At 41.9% G+C, this 16,442-nt stretch overlaps 1 protein-coding gene across 2 annotated transcripts in view; it reads right to left on the bottom strand.

The window, feature by feature from the left end:
- Window positions 1-16,442, bottom strand: part of LOC146868566 (ficolin-1-like) — a 292,230-nt gene that overhangs the window by 172,952 nt on the left and 102,836 nt on the right. Inside the window, exon 6 of one of the 2 annotated variants that reach the window (XM_085611321.1) lies at window positions 15,516-15,551. The exons of the other annotated variant lie outside the window; for it this stretch is intronic. Coding sequence (XP_085467447.1) covers window positions 15,516-15,551 — 36 coding nt within the window. The remainder of the gene's footprint in view (window positions 1-15,515; window positions 15,552-16,442) is intronic. 2 annotated transcript variants of the gene reach the window in all.

The raw sequence follows: 16,442 nt of genomic DNA, 5'->3' as shown, positions 1-16,442 counted from the left end.
GTTTTCTTGTACTGGGTTGCAATCAGGGTTGCTCATATGCAGTGCACCTGTTTGTGCTGTACAGTCCTCTGGTCATGTTGTTTGCACCTGGGTGTCCCAGAATTGTGCACATGTGGGTGAAGGGTAATATGTAAATGTGTTTGCTGAGGTACTGCTACCCTTCCTGAGTGTGATGTTGTCTGTGTGCTGATTTGTGTTGTGGGGGTTCATGTCGTGGCACTCAGATATGTGTGCTACTGGTTTGGTTAGCGTGCACACACTGCTTGGCCTGCATGAAGTGCTGTTAGTGTATGTTGCCTTGTAATTGCCTGGTGTGCATCCCCTGATGTACAGCTGTGTTTGGTATGAGATGGATTGGCATGTGCATCTGTTGTGTGTTTGATGTCGATGTGTGTAGTGTTTGGCCTGTGTTGTCTCTTTCAGCTGACAGATGCTCTGTGTGTGATGTTCTATTTGCATGTTTTTTTTGTCCTCATTTGTCTCATCAGTAAATATTTGGAGAGATAGGAAAATTCTGGCTTAATCATAAGCGTGTGCGGAGTTGCCCGATCACTCCAATAAGGAGGGGATGTGTTGCATCTCGGGTTCCCCGGACCTAGCCGTCTTTCCTTTTACTCCTGTTCTACAGGTACTTACGGATTTGCCTCACCAGGACTGCCAATCCATCTTGGTCACTCATGGGTAATCCCAAACAACCTGTGATTCTGATTGCTAATCATTGGACTAAATTATACACAAAAATGTAGACAACTTCTCATCCTGGATAGACTCCTCCATTAGGTCATTACCAAAAAGCAAAGGAAAAAACAACCATAGGATCACCCCCACTTCCCCCTGGAATACTGAATAATTAAAAATCTTAAAAATAGGATGTAAGGCGCTAGAGCGAATATGGAGAGAGAACTATTGTCCTACTGCTAAATCGGAACTCCGTGCAGCCCAAAAAAGTTACTACGCAGCGATTAAAACAGCTAAAGGGGAATTCTACGCGTCTAGAATTCAAAAAGCTAAAAACAACAGTCGAGAAATTTTCTCCATAGTTAAAAGCTTTACTGCCCCGGTAGCAGAGAAGACTTCAGTTCCACCCTCCACAGACTGGTGTGAGCAACTATCCACTTTTTTCATCGAGAAAATTCAAAAAATTCAAGACAGTCTGAATAACCCTGACCAGCCACTTGCCCCGCAATCTGATCTAGCCTTAATTTACCAACCACCTCCTCCTTCACTTTCCCAAGTAACTAAGGCTAAAGCAGAGATGACCAAATTTACTCAGGTCGAAAATATAGATGTTATGACCATATTAAAAACTCTGAAGTCAGGGTCACCTATAGATCCTTGCCCTGCGAGGGTCCTAAATGGAGTAGCCGAAGTAATTACCCCTATGGTCACTGCCCTGGTCAATGAATTCCTAACTTCAGGAATTTTGCCCTCCAAGTGGAAACAAGCCAAACTTCTCCCTCTGATAAAAAAACCCTCCGCAGATCCATCGATCACCTCCAACTACAGGCCTATATCCCTCCTGCCAGCCCTTGCTAAAGTTTGCGAGAAGGCTGCATTCCGGCAACTTGAGAGATTCATGGAATCTTCTGAGGCTCTACATCCGGCCCAATCAGGCTTCCGCACCTCTTTCAGTACTGAAACTGCATTGGTGGAGATGGCAGAGGCCATCAGGGAATGCCTTGACGGAGGCGGCAGAGCGGCCCTTATTCTTTTGGACCTCTCTGCCGCGTTCGACACGGTGCCCCACCTCCAGCTTCTATCTAGGCTGGAGGACATTGGCATCTCGGGCACGGCATTGGAATGGATCAGGTCTTTCCTATCTGACCGGACCCAACAGATTTGGTTACCTCCCTATCACTCCTCTAATCGAAGGTTAGAAACTGGAGTACCCCAAGGGTCGACCTTAAGTCCCCTTTTATTTAACATTTATTTAACTCCTTTGATCCGGCTGGCAGAGAACTGGGGTGCTAAGATTATGGCTTACGCCGACGACACCCAGCTTCTCTTCACCTGGAAAAAGGAGAACTTGTGCACCTCTGGAGTACGCCAATGCCTATCCTCTGTATTTGCCTGGCTAGCTAGAGCTTGCCTCAAATGCAACGAGGATAAAACAGAAATTCTGCTCTACGGCCAATTTCCCACTGACTTTAAGGAGTCTATTTGGCCCAGTGAATCAACATGCCCAACGGGAGAGAGTGGGATAGCCAATAACCTGGGTATCTGGTTTGGAGCAGACTTATGTTTTCGCGACCAGATCTCGCGACTGGCGGGGACGTGTTTTGGAACCCTGACCACTCTTCGCAAATTCTTTCCCCTTCTTCCTCAAATGGCCAAAGAAACGGTAGCCAGAGCTCTAGTGCTCTCCCGTCTGGACTACTCAAACGCCCTTTATATAGGGGCACCTGACTACCTGATCAGAAAGCTACAGGTAGTCCAGAATGCAACGGTGAGACTCATTTTTAACATCTCAAGGAGACTCAGCGTTTGCAAACAGTTGAAGGAGCTTCACTGGCTTCCTGTGGCCCAAAGAGTGCGCTTTAAAACTTTGGTCCTCGTTTATAAAGCCCTCAATGGACCGTGCCCTTCCTATCTAGCCAAAAGATTCACTCTCTACCTCCCGACCCGTCAGCTGCGATCTACCTCCAGAAAGCAGGTGGTCATCCCCAGATTTAAAAGAGTTCACCTGGGTGGACAATCTCTGACGGTAAAGGGAGCTCAAATGTGGAACGCCCTGCCAGACGCTCTCAGACACTCTCCCAATCTGATCAATTTTAAAAAACTGCTTAAAACTCACCTCTTTCAAATCCATGAATAGCTGACTCCTTTTACCACTCTGATTCAGTTTCGTCCCCGCGCCAGGACAGTCTTGACTATCGGAGCGCGTTATAAATCCACATATAACATAACATAACTAAATTATACACAAAAATTATATACCTTTAAGAGAAGAAAAAAGAGAGAAAAACAAAAGGTAAACATTTTTATTTAAAAAAGGTCATAAGAAAATAAGAAGATGTCTTGTTTAGGTGAATGCTGTCTTACACCAATTATCCCACAAGCTCCAAAATCTTGTTCTTTTCGTTTTATATGTTGCTCAATCCATTTTAGCTATTTTGCGTATCGAGTTGTGCCACTCGCATTCAAGAGGTGAGCTAGGTAGAATCCATTTCATGCACAATTCTCTGCGCGCCAAAAGAACTATGCTGAAGATAAGTGCATTATATGGTTTAGATAAAGTGTTTATGGACTCTTCATCTGGGATTACCCCAAAAATGACCAATGCAAGACTCACCTTAATTTCTTCGCCCACAATACCTGACAACGTTGCGCCCACTTTTTGCCAGAGGACTTGGGTGGAAGGACACCGCCATAACATATGTGCTTCATCAGCATTTAATTAGCTGCACTTAGGACACTTCCTCACCGCTTGCGAGACCATTTTTGCGAGCCTTCGGGGGGTCCAATATGCCTTGTGGATGGTACATAAGTGTTTTTTTCTTAGAGGTGCGGACTTCACATTATACCATAAGAGAGATAAAGATACTTGCCATAGTGTATCGAGATCGTAATCCAGCATTTCCTTCCTCCGAGTCGCTTTAATCCAGTCATGTGGGTCTTCTGGAGGTTGTATCATCATCCAGTACCATGTAGAAACTTCCTTTTGACCCGATAGGCGCAAGACTATTTTAGACTCGCAAAACTTATTTCCCCGTCGCCCTATTCTTAATGTTTTGACCCAACTTGATATTTGATAGTACTTAAATTTGGAGACTGCACCTTATGAGATCTCCTGCATTTTTAGACAAGAAATTAGATCGACTCCCTCTAGCAGTTGACCTCATCTGAGGATTCCTTTTTCTTTTGTTGCAACTGCGAGAGAGTCTTGTAGACAAGTTGGTGTTCCAGGTGATCTCCAGATGGGGGCGTAGTAGCTGTAGTACGGGATCTGTAGTATAACCCTAATTTGAGACCATAGTTTGCATGCAGCCTGAAGTATCTTTCGTCTCACCTTTTTAAAAAATTTCAGGTCTCCAAATTTAAAAAGAAAAAACTGGATAAATCCGGAGGGACAAGCGTAAGTGCTTGAAAAAGTGGTGAGAGGTCTGGAGTGTCTTTTAGCAATTGCCTAACATTTTTTAAAGGAAAAGAAGAAGGTCAGGACTTGCTACACCCCCATTTTCTTTTTCCCCCTGAACTTCTGCCAGGCTATTCTTGGTCTTTTATTCCCCCAGATGAAACTAGAAAAGAGTCCTTGTACTTTTTTTTATCCAGTCCTTCTTAAATTCTAAGGGGATTAAATTAAATAGGAAGGTATATTTAGGTAAGATGGACATTTTTTAAAGATTAGACTTGCCTAAAAAGGATAGAGGCAACGAATCCCACTGCTGTAGTTGTTTCTTGACTTTAGAGGTGACCTTGTCGAGGTTCACTTTTGCTAATGTCTCCAGCTTCTGGACCACTTCAATACCTAAGTATCTTATATTTTGTCTGACTAGGTCACACTGATAGTTTGTGTTCCATTGCATGATCTCAGTCTTCAGTGTGTTAATGGCATAACCAGATAATTTACCAAAGCTCTCTAATGTTTCCCATATAGCCACAATTGACAGGTGTAAATGGCCCGTAAAAATCATCAGGTCATCAGCATAAAGGCCGATTTTCTTTTCCCTCCCGTTGCAGGAGAATGGTATAATATTCCTGCATGTCCTTAATTTGATAGCAAGTGGCTCAATGTACAGAGTGAACAGCAAGGGAGAAAGGGGACATCCCTGTCTGGTGCCCCTTCCAATTGGACTTGTTTTGATAAGTTACAATTTACTAGTATTCGGGTGGATGGGTTTTTATAAAGAGCCTTGATTGCTGAGACAAAGGTATCCCCCAAATTAAAACGCTGTACCACTTCTTGAAGAAAGGGCCAACTGACCCTGTCAAACGCTTTAGCGGCGTCGCATGTCATCACAGTTAGGGGGTCTGCCATATTCTGTTGCTAGGTCTATTGTGCCAATTAGCTTGTGGGTCAAATCATGTAGATGCCTCCCCTTCATGAAGCCCTTCTGATCACTATGAATTAACGGGCCTACCATTCGATAAAACCTTTTAGTAAGTAGCTGTGTATACAGTTTATAATCACTGTTGAGAAGGGAGATCGGCCTATATAATTCACAGGCCCTTGGATTTTTGTTGGGCTTAAGAAGGATAATTATAGTGGCTAGGTCCCAAGAGGGAGGGAGCTATTGTTTTAGAATACAGACAGAGTTAAAAAGTTTAAGTAAAATAGGAGCCAACTCTTCTTTCAAATGCAAATAAATTTCATTTGGGAGAGCGTCCGGCCCTGCAGCCTTACCTTTTTTAAGCTTTTTATTGCACTGTAAACTTCTTCTAGTATGAAGGGGGACGATAGTTCATCACTAATTTCATCGCTGAGGAATGGGAGATCCGAATCATGACAAAATGTTGTTATATGATCCATATTTGGGTCTGTATCTTCTGTATACAATTTTTGAAAAAATTGGACAAATGAATGTTCGATCGCCCCATCCTCAGAGATGATGTTGACGGTGGATTGGCATTTTAGTTCTTTAATGGAGTTTCTGGCCTGCTTAGCTTTAACCTTCCAGGCCAGGAGTTTGCCACATCCTTCCCCGTATTCATAGTTACTTGCTTCCCATTTTTGTTTTACCTTGACTTCTAAGTAGTCGGCCAAATTAACCTTTGCTTTTCCTAACTAGATTTCTAAGTGTGCTTTATTGGTTGGGTTTAAGGTACGCCCTATATTACCTTGAATTGTTTTAATTGATTCTTCTAAAGATTTTATCTCATTTTTTACCTTTTTACTATGTGATGCATTGGTATTGACTAATGCCTCTAAGATAGGCTTTGTATGTATCCCAGACCTTGTTTAAAGGGGTTGAGTCGAGATTAAATAAAAGAAACTCAATTGTTGACTTTTTCAGATTCTCAATTACTGAAGCATCTAAAAGTAACGATCGATTCAAAGTCCAGCGCCGTTCAGGTGCCTTGTCTTTGATCAAAAGTTGAAGTGAAAATGCCAAATGCTCGGATAGATGCGCCGGAATATGAGAAACCCTCTTAATATGGTTACTAATGGTGGCGGCTACCAAAAAAAAGTCAAGCCTGGATCGGTGTCCATGTTTTTAGGTCTCGCCTGAGCCAGCGCATGCGTTGCACTGCGAGACATTTAGTAAGTGGGTTTTCAAAGTGCTACCACACGCTTTTGCTGGCCTCATGCTTGCGGTTACACGCGCGTGGCTTTTTGTCTTGGCTCAATAAGTCTTACAGTGTGCGAATCACTTTCGTTTTAATGCTCCTCCACCCCCTTGCTCCCTGCTCTCACTACCCCCTCCCCTTTCCCCTTCCCTCCCTCTCACTACCCACTCCCTTCTCCCCCTCCCTCCTTGTTAGTCACCGGGCTGAATTTGTGCGTCCGATGTTTCTTAATGCATTACAGCACAAGTGCGCGTCTCGCTCCTCCTCCTCCCCCAACACAGAGCACGGCCTTTGCTACTACATAACGCCAAGATATGCACGTGCGTCTCGCGGCGCTAGTAGCCACAGCTCATTTTGGTCATCGTGATGATGTTCAGCTTTGCGCCCTAACAGTGAACAGCGAGGGCAAGCGATGGCTGCAGTGTGCGGTGAGTGCACAGGTCCTCCGAGATCTCCTCCCAGAGACCATCCGAAGGTACAGGCTGCCCCTCCACACCACGTGTCCAGCCTGCGTGCCGCGTCCCCTCTTTCAAGCCCGGTCAGCCTGTATTTATGTGCACGCTCATTAATCTATCCTCGAGTACATTACAGAGTCGGCCGGCCCCCACAGCGCCCCACTGCAACAACCCCCCCCTTTGACGTCTGCATCGAAAGTGAAATCACATCCACGAGTAAACTTGCACGTCATCGGCATGTCAAGGCATGATGAACCCAGAAAAAAGGGGCAGGCAGGATCTGAGAGACCCCCCTTGCTCATGTGATGACTCCGCAAACAGCTGCTACGAACATCTCAACGTTCACTGCACTTGAGGCTTCTTGATGTGGTCAACTCTTCTCATATACATTGTATAATAAAATCAGTGACCATTTACACCAGACTGAATGGTGTCTTGCCACTTCTACGCAGCTATTAGTAACAAATTTCAATTATAGGCATTAATTTTATCGACCCATGAAGGATAAAAGACTGAGTTGGCCTTCATGGTATTCAACTCGCTTGGTTGCAACTAGATCACTGCAACAGGTGCAAAACCCTGCGAGATATCTAACCAGTTAAGTAATGCATGCGTTTTATTTCCCTATGTTTCGTAGTTTTTTATTCTTGTCTGGGTGTAAACTCATTAATCGTGCTTCTGACGGGCCACAAGGAAGCAAATGAAAGTCTGTTAATAAAAACAATGTGTGGCCTTGCTGTTTACGTGGGAGAGTGTTCCATCACAGTGCAGCTTTAAAAAAAAATCCTCAAGGGTCTTTGTTGCCCCTCTCACTCCCCAACCAGCTCCTCCATAAAATGTGCTTTATGCCACTGAGTCCACGGCCTACTCAAAGCCCTGCCTGTGTTCACCCACGTTCAGCAATGTGTGACAGTAGCGATAGTGCTGCCTGCCCTGTACTTCAGCTTGCACTTCTGCCATCCCGGGGTTTCTGCCATACTCAAACTTACTTTCTAAAACCAAACACTTTCTGATTACAAATCCACGAATCCAGAGCGGGAGCAGTTAGCTCATTAGGCAGTTCCACACAGGCCAGAAAGCATGCATAAAAGTGGAAGAGTCTTTGATACGCTTTCACTTACAAACTCCTGAATGCGTCTGTTAAAGAAAAACAAAATGCACACTTTTTACCTTGACCACAGATGCTGATAGAAACCATTAGTTCCACATGCGTGTCGTGTTAGTGCAGCCGAGTTTCATGCTGCATTGCCGCCATCTGGGTTCCAGGGAGCTTGGAACGTGGAAGAGGTTTTAGCAGCTGCGACTCGTGCTACAATTATGCAGCTCCACGTGAGCTTAAGGCCTAGCTCTTCTTTTGCAGTTCTCACCTACCACGTGGGTCAATGGCTTTTGTAAAACGGAGCAACCAGAGACATAAAAAGCACAGCAGTCAGCACCACCACAGCATCACACAGGACCACCACAGCATCACTCAAGGCCAGCACAGCATCACTCAATGCCACCACAGCATAACTCAGGGCCAGCACAGCATCACTCAATGACACCACAGCATCACTCAGTGCTTCTTACACTTTTTAATTACAACTTCTCAGCATGCTGCACAGCAGCCACACTTCTCTACTGCACAGCTTAGAAACATTGGCAAGTCAATAGCTCTACCTAAACACTTATAAGGCCCCCAGTGTATAGCCGATAGGTCTCGCCTTTAGGACATTATAAGTGTTTAGATATCCAGCACAATATAGGTTCATTTAGCTCGATTAAATGTAAAAATAGTATACGTAAAGGAAGGGGGTCATCCAGGTTTGGACCATAGTAACCAACAAAAATGAGGCATATGCCCTGGATCCTTGCCTTGGCAATTGCCCATCTACCTGATAAATCTACCAGAGTGTCCCCTAAGATACATTGAGAAGATGTTTTAAGCAAAATTGCCACACCTTTTGCTGTAATTGATTGCGTGGTACATATGCAATGGTCTATCCATGGTTGGCTTTTTAGAATTTCCAACCATTCTTCTTTTAAAAGGTGGGATTCTTGAATAAGTATAACCTCTGAGTCACACAACTTCAGATACTCCAATATCCTCCTCCTTCTTGGTACCACCCTCAACCCATTGACATTCCAATATAAGATTTTTAGAACTCTAGGATTATCTGGACCTGCCATAAAATGGGATGGTACCCCAACAATATTCTGGGTAACTCAACCACTCATGAGAAAAAGGCACCCACAACACAAAAAAACGAACTAAAAATGACATATAAAGACTTTTTAAAAAAATTTCTCCCACATGCTCCCCCACCCCTTGTGCATCTATTTTTTGTATTTTCCTAAGATTACATTTTTTACCCATGACCCTCCCCACCCTCCCTGGGGATCCCTCCCTAACGACTAGAGGTATACTATAGACACCTCATATGAACTCTCCTTTGTCCTGATGGTCCCAATGATTGAATTTGGAGTAATGATTATACTGCTTGTGCCTTAATCTGCTCTATAAAAGCTTTTACTTCGTTTGCATCCCTAAAGTTATGCATCTGATTATTTCTCATAACCCTCAGGCATGCTGGGAATCGGATGTTTGCAGTTGCGCCTAATTCTCTTAGTTCCTGGATGAATTTACCAAGCTCCCATTGCCTGTCCAGAGTGGTACGGGAGATATCAGACCTTATGCGATATGACCAGTCGTTTTTCCTGTATGATCCTGCCTTTAACGCTGCAGTGAGAATGCTTTCTTTTAATGAATAGGTTTTGAAGTTCACAAGAATCCTTCTTGCTATTTTCCTGCCTGCACGAAGCACGAAAGGGTCTCAATGGACTCTGTATATCCTCTTCTAACGTGGTTTGATCAAGATCCTTGTTGTGCTCCTTTCGAAGAGAGATTACAAAGGCCTTGATAGCCCCTCCTTCAGTTCCCTCGGGAACATTTAAGATTCTTATATTGTTCCTCCTTGCATTGTTTTCAAGGGCTTCTAATTTATCTCTTAGCTCTTGTTCGTTTTTCTTCAACTTCAGAATCTCTTCTTGATTAAAGTCCACCTTCCTAGAAACTTCCTTATATATAGTTTCCATAGTTCCTTCTCTGTCTAGAAAACTATTGATTTTCTTGGCTTCACAATGCCCTTGTATTTTCTGTTGGCTAATTTCAGAAGTGGAGAATCTCTCTCTTACTTCAGTTAACAGTACCGACATTGTATTTTCCAGACCAGTGGGACTAGATTAGGCCGTAGCCCTTGAAGGGTCGCCTGAAATTACCTGCTGTTGAGGTTCTGAGGGAGGGAAATTAACGATGGGGCCTATGTTATCTGGAATCAAGGCCGAACTTTCATCCATGTCTGTTAAAGGGTCAAATCTATTTTCTAATAAAATCTGGTTCGTGATTGTGTTTTAGCACCGGTTGCCATACTTTCTTCCTCTTGCCTGGGTGCTCTATTCTTGAGGAGTTGGTTCGTACCAGGATGGTGGTCTACTGTGATAGGTGCTCCCTGCGCTTGCACCTTAAAATAGGAGCATAGCGAGGGGGTAATTTCAATTTTTTCAGGTTTTCTCTTTGTTTGTTTTTTTGATATATGCCCTGATTTTCCTGCAGGCTCTGTGAACTCTTTACTCAATTCTGATGCGGGCAGTTTATCCGCAAATTGATTGGCTTGCATAGGTGGAGAAACCACCTGTACTCTGGGTATAGTGCGCCCAGTGTTGAGGGCAACCAGATCTTCCTTACCCCAAACCCCTCTGCTCCTTAAAGTATACCTGTTCACGGCACTCGTGTTTCCTACCGTGGTGTTTGCCCTCCCTCTTTTTTTTAACTTTTTTTTCCTGCTTGCTGTATTTGTTACTTTGTGTCTAAAGATCTCTGCCCCATTTCCTAAATCACCATTTTCATCTGATACGTCCCGCACCCTCCTTCTAACGGGGGTCATTAGAGGTATTCTAGCGGCATATCCCTGCTCCCACAGATTTGAGAAATCAGAATCCAAGTCACACTTCTCGTCCCTCGTAATGTCGAGGATGCGAGGTTTGCCGTTACCTCTCCGCAGGAATCTGATCCTGGCGGCAGCACGGCGGCTCCGACTGAGCCACCCTGCTGTCTCTGCCCACACTCTTCTCAGCATCCCACCGGCAGCGTTTTTCTTCGAACTCCAGAGGAACCACGAAAAGAAGCCAAAAACGCTAAAACGCACAGATTCAAACCCAAGATCGGCACCAAAACACTCTGCGTCGCCCCCGCTTGTGCTCACGCTACGGGATCCTTAAGGTAGGCACTAAAATCTTGCTAGAAGATCATTCATACCACCGGCGTATGAGAGCTCGCGACCGCTGCTAACTGACGGTTGCCATGTTCCCACCTCATTCTATTTGCATGTTATTGTGTGTGAGTTGTTTTTGCATTGTGATACATTCTGATGTGTGTTGCAAGTGTAGTGTGCATTACTTGTGTGTCTGTCACATGCACTTAGGAGTATTCTTGTTCGTGAGCTTGTTTTGAGTGCACCTTGGTGGTTTCTCCTCTTATATTTGAACTGTCACTTGTCAGAATTGTGCATGTGCATGCAAGTGGTACACTATTATTATTATTATTATTAATTTTTTAAGGCACACAGCTACCCGAAGGTTTCCCGGCGTCATCGGACACACGCTAAGAAAGAAAGAAACAACTATTGGTTACCTAACCACGTTTTTAGGCCTTTTAGAAAGTTGTTATAGATGGTTTCGTGTCGAAGTGGCGAGGGGAGCGAATTCCAAAGTGAAGGGGCCAGGTAAGAGAAAGACCGACCACCCATACGAGATCGTTTGATCCTGGGGACAAAAAATTTAGCCTGAGAGAGGATCGGAGAACGTGCGTAGGGAGGTAGGGATGGACTAATGCACTCAAATACTGTGGCGTGTTGTGGGTTTATAGGGAAATAGGGTGGGAAGTAATTTAATTCTACTAAATTAATGATTATTGCTTGTGTATTAATATTTATTTAATTGCTATTTTATAGTGTTAATTTCCAGGAATTAAATTGTCATTAATTAATTATTAATTGGTTGTTAATTAATATTAATTAATTCATCAGTAATTAATTATGGTAATTGTGTAATTATTTTAGGTGAGGGTTGTGAGGTTTGGAGGGGTTAAGGGTGGGAAGCAAACTATTTTTAATTAATTAAAAAGTTGTTAATTAATATTCATTAATTGAAAATTAAATATGGAAATTGTGTCATTAATGTTAGGTGTGGGTTGTGGGGTTTATAGGGACAATGGGTGGAAAGTAACTTATTTTGATTAATTAATAATTAGTTGTTAATTGATAATAATTAATATATTTAGAAAATTAATTATGGAACTGGTGTATTTAATTTTAGGTGCGGGTTGTGGGGTTTGCAGGGGAAAAGGGTGGGAAGTAATTTATATTTTATTAATTAATAATTAGTTGTTAATTAATATTAAATATGATAATTGTGTAAGTAATTTTAGGTGTGGGTTGTGGGCTTTATAGGGGTAAAGGGTGGGAAGTAATTTATGTTCAATTAATTATTAATTAGTTGATCATTAATATTAATTAATTAATTTATATTTAATTATGGTAATTTTTTATCTTTTTGTGTGTGGATTTTAATTTTTTAGGAGTAAGGGTGGGGAGTACATTGATTTTACTTCCTTTATAATTAGTTGTTAAATACTATAAGTTTTAATTGTGTAATACATTTTTTTACAGTTTAATTTTAGGTGTGGGTTGTGGTGATAATAGGGGTAAAGAGTGGGAAGTTAATACATTGTTATGAGTTTTTTTTTTTAAATTTAATAATATTTCTTTAATTGGTAGTTAATTATGTTAATTATGGAAGTACCTTTTATTAGATGCAGATGTGGGTTCTGAATTGTGTGGTGTTATAGGATAGGAAATAAAAACGAAATTTATGTAATAATGTTTTTGTTTCTAAATATTTTCTAGTTAAAATATTTATTTGTTTGAAAAAAACATTTTTTTTATTTAATATAATATTTGTAGGTATTTGTCATGTGTATTTAACATTATATTATGTTTTTATTTTGAAAATGTTTAATATAAAATATATTTGTTTTTTAATTTGTAACATATTTATACATTTTTTATTTATTTTGTTTTTTAAATATTTTTTGTTGGTAATATTTTGTTTGTTTTTAATTTTGAACTGACTGGAGGGGGAATATTAATTGTTACGCCTCTGCAATCAAACACTTTCCCTACTGTTGCACTGATTGGAGTGGAAATAGTAAATTGTATCCCGCCACTATCCAACACTTTCCCTATTGTTGCACTCACTGGAGCAGGAATAGTAATTTTTACCCTTCTGCTATTCAACACTTCCCCTACTGTTACACTGACTGGAATGGGAATAGTACATTTTATTCCTCCACTATCCAAAACTTTTCCTACTGTTGCAATCACTGGAGTATGAATAGGAATTTTTACCTCTCCGCTATCCAACACTGTTCCTACTGTTGCACTGACTGGAGTGGGAATAGTAACTTTTATTCCTCCGCTAGCCAACATTTTCCCTACTGTTGCACTCACTGGAGTAGGAATAGTAATTTTTACCCCTCTGCTATTCAACATTTCCACTACTGTTACACTGACTGGTATGGGAATAGAACATTTTATTCCTCCACTATCCAAAATGTTCCTACTGTTGCAATCACTGGAGTATGAATAGGAATTTTTACCTCTTCGCTATCCAACACTGTCCCTACTGTTGCACTGACTGGAGTGGGAATGGTAACTTTTATTCCTCCGCTAGCCAACATTTTCCCTACTGTTGCACTCACTGGAGTAGGAATAGTAATTTTTACTCCTTCGATATCCAACACTTTCCCTACTGTTAGACTAATTGGAGTGGGAATAGTCATTTTTACCACTCCGCTATCCAACAATTTCCCTACTGTTGCATTCATTGGAGATGAAATAATAAATTGTATTCCTCTGCTATCCAACACTTTCTTTACTGTTATACTCACTGGAGTGGGAATAGTCATTTTTACCCCTTCGATATCCAACACTTTCCCTACTGTTTCCCTCTCTGGAGTGGGAATAGTAATTTTAACCTCTACGCTATCCAACACTTTCCCTACTGTTGTATTCACTGGAGTGGGAATAGTAATTTTAACCCTTAACCCCTTCACTATCCAACACTTTCCCTACTGTTGCACTCTCTGGAGTTGGAAAAGTAATTTTAACCCCTACGCTATCCAACACTTTCTCTACTGTTGCACTCTCTGGAGCGGGAATAGTAATTTTAACCCTTTCGCTATCCAATATTTTCCCTACTGTTTTAGTTAATGTAGTGTATAATTTATTTTAAAAAGATTAAAAATATTGTAATCTTTTAATTTGTTATATATATATATATTATATTTTTATTTATATTATTGTTGTATGTGTATATATGTATTTATAATTTATAAAATGTTTTATTAACAATTTACAAGTTATTAAAATAAATATTTATGAATATTATTAAGTAAGTATATATATTATATTTTATATGTATATGTTTAATTTATTTTTACATTATGGGGCTGATTCCGATCCTGTATTTTTTTTTCCGGCACGACTCGTATCCGTACATTTTTCCGTACAAATCGTACAAGTCCCGTTCGACCCATGAAGTACGATTCATACGGGAAAAATACATACAGATCGGCCCGATCCGTACGAATCGGATCGGGAAAAGTAGTACGAGACGGACCCAGACAATTTTCCGTACAAATCGTAAAAATGCAGTCAGACCGTATTAGTACGATCCGGACCGGCTTTCCGATTTACGTTTTGTACGGAAAACGTCCCGTACACGGGGAATGCCATTACCCGCTACGAAGCGAACTTTGTACGACTCGTATCCCGGGAAAAGTTGTTCCCGGGGTGCGAGTCGTACAGGGGTACGAGTCGTACAGGCATACACCCCCGTGCATTGTGTATGTACTGTGCGTCCCCCCAGTGCGCAAGTACTCCGGGAAAAACGCTCCATACAACGATTTGTACAGCCTTTTTCCAGGATTGGAATCGGCCCCTATATGTATTAGTTATCATTTTGAAATATGTAAAAAAAATTGTAACTATGTTTCTTTTAATTATATGTATTATTTACTTTATTTTACATTACTTGTTAACATTAAAAAACGATATTTTTAACAACAATATTTTTGACAACGATATTTTTTGTCGATATTTTGGACTTACCATAATGTATTTTTGTACCTCGATACTGTGGTAGTTGATACTTTGTCAGTGATTCAGGATTACGATACTCGGTGACCCTCTGTTCATCCCAGCCTGCCACACGGTGCAGGGATTAACACAGACTCCTGTTCCTCTATGAAAGCTTGTGTTATGGCCTTTTTACAATCGTAACGCAAGCTCCCATAGGGGAGTGGGAGTATACGACCGAACACTGTTCGGTTGCATCGTGATTAGGTGGTCAGGACCGCCAACCCAAGTTCGGTCGGTCCAGTTTCCATGTTGGTGTCAGGCGGACATAAGTCCGCCCAACATCATAATCACCCCCTCAGTGTTACATTGATAATAATTCAATGTTACATGTAATGCTTCCTCAATCTTAAACTATGAGTTGGAGCAAATAATTTACAAACTCACTAAACTGGAAATTAAGTTTTCTATTCATCAGCCTACCTCGTCTCAAATTTTGCATTAAACAAGCAAAACAACCACCAGTTCTCCAGGTTAGTCCTTTTAAGGTGACAGCTTTAGGAAGCAACAGCAAGCACCAACAATGCTAACAGAAAAATAAGAATAGGAGATATATATTTATATACGAAGAAAATTAGGAAATGTAAAAATCACTCACCTTTCTTACAGAGAATGTTATCCAGTTCCTGTTCACCTGGGTGTTTAACAAATATGTGCAATATATTATTGACTAAATTGACAGTTGCCTACCGAACACTTTATCAGTTTATGACACAAAGGGGGTGATTAGGATGGCAGGCGGACTTTAGTCCGCCCACCATCCTCGCGGAGCTGGGACCGGCCACCATACGTGCAGCGGTCCCGCACCGTTAATTAGGATGTGACCACCACCCTGGTGGTCGCATTCCACATATTTGACATTGTGGCGAGTGCTGCTTACAGCAGCACCCGCCGCAATGCCAAATTGCCATGTTGTGCATTCCCATGCACAACGCGGCAGGCTCCATGCAGTGCCTGCCACCTTGAGCATGGGAATGGAGGGGGTACCATGGGTACCCCCCAAGTGCACCCTCCACCCCCCAAAAATCTCCACCAGCCTTTCCATGGCGGTGAAGCAGCCATGGAAAGGCCTTTAAAACCCAGCATTCTAATATTGATGGCGGTGCCTGCTAGGCACCGCCACTATATTGAGGCCCAAGTCTGCCCGGCCCGCAATTGGAACGATTGCCGACCGGCCAAAAAATGGTGGACACACTTTGCATCTGCCATGATATCCCCTGCCATTATAATATGGCGAGGGGTAATTCGGGTTGGGATGGCGGGCAGATCGCCACCGCCGGGCCAGCGGTGGCGGTCCGCACGCCATCCTAATCCCCCCCAAAGTGAGAAAAAAACAAGACAAGACCTACCCTTGATAGCATTTTACATCGGAAACCAAAACAGTGCCTCAATAACTAGATAGATTGAAACAGAAATCTCATTTACACACAATTTAAATAACAGAGTTAAACAATACACTCTATATCTCTATAGAACTATTTTGAAGAATGGCTGCAAATTAAAAAATTAATGGAGTTCATGAAAG

This window comes from Triturus cristatus, chromosome 1_2, assembly GCF_964204655.1.
Source record: "Triturus cristatus chromosome 1_2, aTriCri1.1, whole genome shotgun sequence".
Lineage (NCBI taxonomy): Eukaryota > Metazoa > Chordata > Amphibia > Caudata > Salamandridae > Triturus > Triturus cristatus.
The sequence above is the reverse complement of the archived record's forward strand: the minus strand, read 5'-3'. Positions and strand labels throughout refer to the sequence as shown.